Source organism: Montipora foliosa, chromosome 14 (genome assembly GCF_036669935.1).
Source record: "Montipora foliosa isolate CH-2021 chromosome 14, ASM3666993v2, whole genome shotgun sequence".
Classification (NCBI taxonomy): domain Eukaryota; kingdom Metazoa; phylum Cnidaria; class Anthozoa; order Scleractinia; family Acroporidae; genus Montipora; species Montipora foliosa.
In genome coordinates this window covers 9,034,215-9,044,061 of record NC_090882.1, presented here as the reverse complement: position 1 = coordinate 9,044,061, position 9,847 = coordinate 9,034,215, and the positions used below count along the sequence as shown (strand labels likewise).

Genomic DNA, 9,847 nt, shown 5'->3' with positions numbered 1-9,847 from the left:
AGAATATAAACAAGATGGAATAATCATGAAGTACTTAGAATAGCTCAAACTTATATTTTGAAGTGACGTTTTCGTCGCCGTAGCCGTCGTGGTTCCTTAAACTCCCTATTATAGGTTAGTGTACGGATCCCGTACGAATAGCCATTGTGCCTTTTTTGGAAATATCCGGATACGTGTGGACGCCTTAATTCCCATCGATCAAAAAAAATTATCTAAATCGCCGCGAAACTAGAAACCACTGCAATGATTGGGGATATCAAGTACACGAACCAATCAAAACGCAGCGTGAATTTCCGGAATTCAGTTTTAGTCAATCGACTCGACTACTTTCGAAATGTGACCCGTCCTTCTTTTGATATTTAAGAATTCGCTGCAGAATTCTAGTTGGAAGGTGAAAAATCTTGTCTCTCAATTTTCACTGCAAGTTCTGGAGTTATCTTCTCTAACGACAAAAGAGGAGACTTCAGACAAACAGTATGATCACGAGGTAAGGAATATTTTGGCTATCACACCTCTTTACTCTTGAAATTCAATTTATTTGTTATTCTTGCAATGTCGTATAGGCCCCGTCCCGTTTTTCTGCTGGTAATTCTGATCGGTGCGACTTACTCCAAGTGGGTTTTTGGACACGAGGTGAGATCCCATAAAGAACGATCCACACCTGGAAAAACGGATGATTTCTTGATTGACAGTGGGATTTTCAAAATCCAGGATAATACGACTGGTAAGTCTATCTTTTCAATAATGACCTTTAAATTTTATCCCATTTCATCGAATGGACCCTAGGAATTGCATGATGTGAAATATTGCCCAAGACCAAACCCCACACTGGGACTAAAATCCCTCAGAAGCAATCTCTCCTTCAGTCTTAAGAATACATGGTCATTCTTTAGTACCTTACGCTCCAAGGGAGCTTTGATTTCGGCGAAATGAAACAGTAAACCAATAATGTGGTCATTTTAGGTGATGATGCATGGAATCTGCTAAATTCATTGAGTTTATTCACACCAACCAATTTTGAAATGTGGAGAAAATCCTTAACCAAATTCCACTCGTGAATTCCATAGACTCATTTAGTGCGCCAGGAGGGCTGGAACCATGTAGAGCAGTAAGAGAGGCAATTTATTCACGAGTTACACAGGACAATAGGTTCTCAAACAGACGCTTTAGGGAGAAATATCGTTGGACTGAACAATTTTTTTAACTACTGCGACGGGAAAATCAGCTAAGACTGTTTAAATAGCTTGAGATGCCTTGCAGCCGATGATCTCATGATCACCTCCTTCATGTAAACCAACAATTTTAAATTCACATGCGTGGCTGATTAGAAAATCCCCAGGACAATGAAGCATCTGTAAATAGAATCGTTTTAAAATACAATTTGTTTGTTGATTGAAATGGGTTTGATATGTTACTTGTGAGATTTTTCGCTCGATGTTTACAGTTTTAATCACGTTTTAACAGACCTCGTGGTCGTAATATTTTACATATATTTTTTATACTCTGTCTACGGATTGCACTGCTTACAAAAAGCTCATACTAGTTCAAGAAAAGCCCAGAACTTTCCTAAAATGCCCATAAACGAGTGCCTTTTTAGACCTACTAAATTTTTGCGCACAAAAGGTGGTAATAATCGTCTTATCGCGACACACATTCATTTGAAATGATAAAATACTTGATTAAAGTCCGGCTAATCTTCATTTGATGCAGATGGTAACTGCCTTCATTAACCCTTTTAAGCTTGTGGGTGGCATTTAAAACGGGGATGGCGCAGAGGCATGTGTTTACCGGGTTCGATTCCCGGACTCCGACGGCGTCGGGTGGGATGGTTCTCTACTCTGTTCCTAGAGGTTTTTCTCCGGGTACTCCGGTTTTTATGTTTTGTTGTGTATTATCGCTCAGTATTTTTACGAGTTGTGTAGCCTACGGCTATAACGCGCGTAGGCTACGAGTTGTGCTGTATTTTGCAATTGACGAGCCCGCAAGGGAAAGTCAAAGTAAAAACAACGAGTAGAAATACTCAGCGATATCACACACCAAAACGCCTAATAAGCTATTTACTGTCCAACTTTTTTTGTACTACATTTTTAGCAAATAAATTGTAAACAACCGAGAACCTGCGACAGATTTGTTTGTGCGGGGCAATGCAACATCAGAAACTCCCCAAACTAGTCAAACCGGTTCTCTACTGTACAATATATTAAACCAAGTGTACAAATAACTGACTGTACTCGTTTCGTGCGTTTTTTGTACAATAACTAATACAGTTGGATAATAACGTTCATTATTTACTCAAGCGGTTTTTCTATGAAGGATGATATTAAAAACACCGGAATTGAAAGAAACCGCTAAATCTTCAGAGAGGCCAAGAGTTTATCTTCTTCAAATGTCCTGTTTACTGGGGCTTAGAAAACACTTCGTCAAATCGAAATGTAATACCTACCTAATCGCCATGGTACGTACTTGACTTGGAAGAAGAGGACAGTTAGCAAACAAAATGCTAAGTCATAATGATGCAAAAACATGCCGGATGTTTTTTTTTTCGGTAGTAACTCGGGGATACTCGGAAAACAATCCGAGTTCTGCTGTGCAGGAGTCGAACCTATAGGACCTTCCGATTACTAGTTCGGATGCCGGATGCTCTACCGCTGAGCTAGTAGTGGATGATCGGAAAAATCCGAGTGCTTTTCGGCAGGAGTCGAACCTACGGCCTTCCGATTACTAATTCGGATGCACTACCACTGAGCTATACTAGAGACTCGCGGAAGCTACGACATATTCTAATGTTAAAAAACTAGGTCTCAGTTGACAATTGTCCAGCTACACTGCTAGGATCGGAACTGTCGAAAATGCTGCATTCCTGCTACTGTAATGAACGAGATAATGAATATTTACCCCTGTAAATGTCATGGAGAGGGTGTATTCTTTAAATAAAAAAACCTGCTGTCCGTTCAACGTGTTTACCTTGAGCCATTTTTTGGTTTTTAAGGGATTATTTCGTTTAGCATAAGGAAGTTGTTTCCGTGCACAATACGTACATCCCGTGAAATCAAAGTTGGGCAGTGTTTATGTTTTTCAGCCAAAGCTCCTCCTCATGCTGAACTATCCAGTGGTGCGAAAAACAAAGTGACTTTAATTTCGAACCACGTGACGTTGACGACGCCCTTCAAATCTTTAGATAATTTTGTCCAAAAGATTGCATGTTGAAATCAAAGGTATCCTGTGGTAAGCTCGTGGAGTAAGTAAGATACTGTGTCAGGAAGGTGATAAAGCGAATTATCAAGCCTATAGAGTGGTCAAAAAATGCAGTCTAATACATTTTTCTGTTTTACGATTTCCTTCGTTTGTTGTATCTTGACTGTTGTTCATTGATGAATATACTTTGTGGAATGCCTCCACAGTCTAGGTATCTTAATCCATTTTCAGCTAACCTGATTTATAGTGTTTCAAGTGGAGATTTCCTGGTGTTTTCTATTTCTTTTGATCCAGGGTCAATTAAGCTCAATACCTGCACATGATTAACATTTCCCTAGATGGACAAAACCTCTCAGAGTGTCCTACTTTGCATGAAAGGGGACTTGATGGGTAAAATAGGTCAGACTTGCCAAAGACAATGCTGAACTGCACAGTACGCGAGCATAACGACAAAGGAAAGGAATGCAACGGAGCACTAGCGTATATAACAAAGCGATGTGTCCTCGTACGTAGATAGGCTTATATTTATTTCGCTTCTTAGCTGAAGAGATGTTGACGGCTTTCTCCCGCTTTCTCCTGGTAACCTATAGTGACAAAAAGAATAATTAACGTAGATTTCTGCTTTGGTTTTCGTGTTTGCTTTAATGGATTGTGAACCAAGTCTTTTGGCCCTACGGTTGTTGGCTGTGTCTTACAAACCCAGTGATTTCGGATTGAGTCCTTCAATCCAAGGACAAAAAGTAGTATCCAAAGAACTAATGACACAGTAAAAGACAATGAATGACGACGAACTCACCTCTGCTCCGTATATCAATCGAACACAGGTCAATAGAACGTCTCAACAAATGGCTACGTCCTACACTGTACGTGTGATCAGAGTTAACAGGGTGTGATCAACCACATGCGCTGAGCCGAAGACATGTACCGAACACACAATATCACGTGACATATTGAACGTCTTTCATTGGTAGCCGAATAAGAGCATTCTTAACGACCATTTAACGAATGCATGAATACGCCTGCCGTCTTAAGGACCATTTAACGAATACATGAATGCGCCTGCCGAACTTGAGACGATCAGAAATCGATTACAAAATTTCCATTGTTTAAGCCTGACAGCCTGATTCACCAAACCATCCCGACAGCTCTCCACGAGCTAAAAACGACTTCATGGCTAGGTTTGTATGACAGATCTTCTGTTGTCCAACTTAAGGGGTTGGAAGAATTCATTGCTTTTTTTAAAATAATCACTCAGTACTGCTTGAAGGAAGAATAGTCGACACTTCCGAGGTGAACGGCACCGGTTACAACTACCATTTCCTATCAGACTCTAGACAACTACGTAGCCTCCTTCGCAGCCCTTTTTAGGCTCGGTTCGTCCCTGCCCAACCAAGCCTAAAAACGACTGCGAAGGAGGCTACTAGACAACAGGATTTAGTAAATGTGAAAAGCATGCATATAATGACGATGAATTCACTAGTCCTTTGTTTTTTTTTTAAATGTCCCGGAGGAGTTTCCATCTCCACACCCCATCCTCGCTTTCTCCCAACAATAGCATTTGCTCGATGTAATTTTTCCCTATCAGGCAAGATATCATTTCGAGATCTAGAAACGACTCTTGACAGATATCTACAGCAGTGAACAATATTCTGCGTGATAAGAGTCAAGTGGCAAATTCAGTATGATAGATATTTCCTGTTATCTCGATTAATAACATTCCAGGAGAGAGAATGTTTTTTGAAAGATATTTCGCGTTTGTATTAACACGATATTCTTACCAATATGACGGAAGAAAATTCGTTGCAAGTAGGGCTTTTTTAGTTCAAAATTCGACAACAATCACGATTAGTTTCCTTCATCTTGCGTGACGTACACCTGACAATCCAACAGGCATTCTATGCAATTTTAGCAAGGAGGGCTGTCCATGAGTAAAAATATTGCAACGATTTGACGGTCACTCGTAAAGACAAAGTTACGTTGAGTCCTTGATCCAAAGAATACGTTGAATGCAGCAGCCACTGTATACATGCGCTGCTACAGAAACATTAGGTTCTTCTTTTCAAACAATACAATAGATCTATTTAAATAATAATCTCACGAATTGCATAGAAAGCTGCTTCTTTAATTTCCGCGAGCCTAAGCGCGCAATATTATTATTATTATTATTATTTATTTTTTTTTTTTTTATCGCAGACGAAAAGGTTCGCGGGGATCATTTTTGATACGATATCTCCACAATAAGTCTTACCCGGGTAATCTCGAAAATAGTACAATTCTTGGCCTCTAACCTGCAATCTTCTTTTTACGCAACTTTGACCAAAAAAAATTCCGATCGAGTTATCCATATAATTTTATCTTATTCGGGATATCACAGCGTCTATTCGACTTTGTGCTTGTGGTAGTGAAAATCATAATTTCTTGGATGAGTACAATCCGTTCTAAAAGTTCCTTTAATTATGTGTGAATGACTTTCTTCATCCCCCTTGACATGAATGTAAACACATTTTGTAATGGATTTTTCTTCAGTCAAATTGATATGTTTTTTATTACAGTGTTTTTCAACGAATGCCTGTGGGGCATCAATTTGTGGAAGTTCTGTTCGAGGTAATTAATTGGAATAATATCTGGCAAACTCTTTGGAAAGTAAAAACTTTATTTGATTTTTTTTGAACATCAAAAAACATTTGTCGTTATTTTTTTTTCCCTGTTTCGTAAAGATGGCGACCTTATAAACACGGCAGTGTATCCAAACTTGTAATCGGAAGGTTAGGACGAAGGTTCGACAACCGCGAAGAAGCACTCGGTTTTTTTCCCGAGTATTCCCGACTCCCGAGTCACAATCAAAAAATAAATATATTCAAACAAAAACACGTGGTCAAACTAATACCACGCATAACTTGCGACGAAATATTCCTGATAAATCTACCGGTTCATCGCTTCTCTTAACTTTCACGATTTCCGAAGCAATGCGATTCAAAACGGATCAATAACTCACTTGATGAAAGAAAGTGATAAATTTGTCAAATTTTTGCAGCGAAGAAGTTTATTGCATGGTAACATTACAATGCTGTAGAGTTAAAAATTATGAATGAATATACTATTTGTGTGAAAATTAAGACTGACGTATTCTTTAGATAACTTTTGTTTTAGTTATGTTAGCACGGCAAGCGAGACAGATGTATTCGGTATTAAAACAGAGACCAAAGTTGGCCAAACCGTAAGACTGTTCCTTTACGACAACGACACCTCAATTCAGGGGCCCACTTCCTGAAACCTTTACCATATCTCAGACCAAAATCTCCGATTTTCCCTACCTTTTTCCGATCTGATAAAAAAAATAAAATACCCTATTTCAGACCTATTTCAGCTGCTACATGGTTGGCTTAATAATTTAATTTGAGAAGGGCTTTGTTGATGGTCTTATTCCCTAATGATGAAAGACAAGCTTCTTCTCAAACACCCTAAGTTTTAATGGTCTTAGCAAACCTTAATTTATACTTATCATTGACGTGCTTATCCACAACTTCTTTTCGGCCCTTTCTAAGTATTAATAGTTGTAGTAGTAGTTGTAGCAGACCCCGTCTTCCCCCTCCTAGGTAACTCACGCCTTCGGAATTTTCGGTCGTCGCATTTTTGGCGCAGCTTTTCGCCAAAAAAGAAAACATGACGTCCGGTGCTTTCAGAAATATGTCCGCTACTTGACAAAACTGTTTTGTTTATGGCCTGATAGTAAACATGAAAAAAAATCTTCATTCTTATTGGCTAAGAGCAATGCAGTTTTATGGTAAAACAGTGCAGAAAAGAGGTAATTCAGTGAAGAAAAAAAGGTCAATGATGAAAGAAATGCTCAGATGACCAATCAAACGCGAGTCCCGGATGGCGTATTTTTTACGTTTTTATCAGTAACTGTAGTCCACACTCCACAGTCACGTGATACCCTCGGAAAATATCAACCTTTGCCTTTACCTTCTAGAGACCGTCACACCAATCATTAAAACGAACAATGAATGAATAAAAATACCACTAGAATCAGATAATTGAAAATCGTTTCATAGGCATGTTAGTAAAAAATGACGAAATCGTGTATTCTGACATAGAGCACAAACTATGTTTCTTGTGCAAGTTATTTATTTGAAAAGGCCTGCATTAGTATGCTTTTGGGTGGTGTGTGTCGAAACTTCGCTCTCTCATTTTCTTTCAAATTTGTTCTTGCTGCCCCTGGAAAAGTTAAAGAACAGCTTTGTGATATTTACGAATAGTATAGCTTTTCAAATGACACCTCTGGGAGGTCAATTTTTTCTTGCCACAAGAGGTACACATATTTGCTATAACAAAAGGATAACGCTCGAAAAACCATTTTTACAATTTTTTTTGGTCATTATTTTTATCTGGCTATTACGTGACGTTTTCCTTCCCTAATAATCAGCAGTACCAGAGATGACTGGAGTACCAGTTCCTTCGCCTTTCGTGATGCAGACGTACCGTCTTTTAAATCATATCTCAGTTCTGATTATTCCTCCATGATTACTCTCGTTTCTAGGTCCCTTGCAAAAGTCTTTCAATCCACTCGACTCAACTCAACTGCTTCTGAGGCGATCAGAGTTTGGCTCAAATTGTCAACGTTCGCTTGGCTTTCCCAGAACAGATTTTCTTCTTTTCTTCTCTTATGTACTTCCGGACAGTCGAATCGTCAGCATTTTCTATCTCCCTTTCGTTTTCTGCGATGCAGTTTGCCTGAGTGTTGAGCAAATACCCCATCTTTAAATTTTGTCGAATCTATATACCGCGAGTCATGTTTATTTTTGGTCTCTGCTATTACCATTGTTGGGAGTCCTGTGACTTCCCATATGCCTTTTCAGGCGTGTTGACTTCCCGCGTTTTTAAAGTCGGCCATGTTTGTTTTGGGAGAGTACAGTTCTAGTTTGCTCACGGATATTTTCTCACATAACAGCTGGAATTGACTCTGAGGATCCACACTTGTGTAAGTGTTATAATGACTTCTTTCCGGTCCGATGATTTGATGACTACTTTAGTTCGTTTCCTCATCGAAACCGATCGAATCGAATAGGCAGACCAGTAGCCAACGTTTCGAGTTCCAAGGTGTAATCTCAACGTGTGGAAACTTATTCAGATTAAAGGCTGTTAATGTTATCTCGGAACTGTGGTTGATAAATATGTCCCGGCAACTCGACAACGACAACATCATTCAACAAGTGGATCAATTGCAAGACTGTCTGGAAAACCCGGGGAGCAAGAAAGAAACTGGAAGGAGCGAAAATTCGGCTCGCGGCGAAAATTTAGAGAAATCGGATGGACTGAAGCAACACAAAAACTTTCTCGCTGCCTTCTTGGGACACGTGAGTACTGTGTTAAAGTGTGCTAAGACTTGCCTTGTTGACCCGAAACACCATAAACTTGAGACTGCTTTGAAGAGTTTGAATTCAGTTTGGGAGAAATGTGCTGATTGTTACAGTGCTTATGTTGCGAAGAATCTCAATCTGCCCGAAGAAGAAGTTAATCGTGTGAAAACCGAATATACTGAAACCCAATCAGAATGGGGTTATTGTATTATAAAGGCAATCAATGAGCGTTTATTATTAATGAAGCACCAAGAGAACACAAAGGGAAAGTCCGAAAGGTCACTGGCCTCTTCCACGCAGTCTAAGCTGAGGGAAATTAGAAAGAGTACTGAAACAAAGAAACTGTTGTTAAAACAGCAACAAGATCTAGCTCAGTACGAATTAGAAATGGAGAACTGAAAAATTGAGATGGAAAGGGAAGGCTTGTGAAATGAAGTTTCAGATTCATTTAGCAGAAAAGGAAGCAGAGGATGTCAGCGATGCTGCTTCTAACTCTATCCTAGAAGATAAAAAGGATTTCTTTCTCTCTATTGATTCAAGAAGAAAAAATCCTTCACTGGGCAGCGAAATTTGACGAAAGCCCTGAAGCTCCAGACTTCACACCATTCAAAGGTCCTCTTAAGGACAGTAGATCAAACCTCATGTCAAAGGAGCTACCTATAAAAAATGATAACACTCCTGAAAGTCTAAAGTCTGAGGGTTTTTCGCTAGTCCCCAACCTGTTCATTTCAACCAGCCTTGCTGAAGTTGATAATGCTCCAAGCCATGCAACCAGTGAAATTCTCTGGTAACCCCAGTGATTATCCCCGCTTTCAGGGACAGGTTGCGAGACAATTTGGAGCATGGGATCCTAACCGACAATCAAAAACTAGAATTTCTACCCAAGTTTCTAGCTGGTGAAGCTTATGAAGTCATTGAAAGGCTGTCGGGGTGTTCCTATGATGTAGTGCTTGATATTTTACATACACGTTATGGGCAGCCTGCTTTGGTTGCTGCCGCCTGCATAGATAACCTGACAAAGAGACAAAAGCTATCTAGCAATGACTACAATGAGCTGCTAAATTTTGCTGAACAACTTATAAATGGGGAGATACCTCGTTTGCCATCCGAGAGAAGGGTTCAAACCCACGACTTTCCGACCTGGTCAAGTTCTTGAAACGCCAGGGAGCCATCAAGAATGACCCTGGATTCATCAATGAGAAGAGGCCTGAGAAGCAAACGCAGCTTCGCACTAGGCCTCTTACTTCACACCAGAAAGGACGAACTGATGCTTTCAGTACTGATTTAAAGAC

At 39.7% G+C, this 9,847-nt stretch overlaps 1 protein-coding gene across 1 annotated transcript in view; it reads left to right on the top strand.

The window, feature by feature from the left end:
- Positions 1–352: 352 nt before the first annotated feature.
- LOC137985056 (uncharacterized) overlaps positions 353–9,847 on the top strand; it is a 70,879-nt gene continuing 61,384 nt past the window's right edge. Inside the window, exons 1-2 of the mRNA XM_068832497.1 lie at positions 353–487; positions 564–724. Of these exons, the coding sequence (XP_068688598.1) occupies positions 477–487; positions 564–724 (172 nt within the window). The 5' untranslated portion in view covers positions 353–476. The remainder of the gene's footprint in view (positions 488–563; positions 725–9,847) is intronic.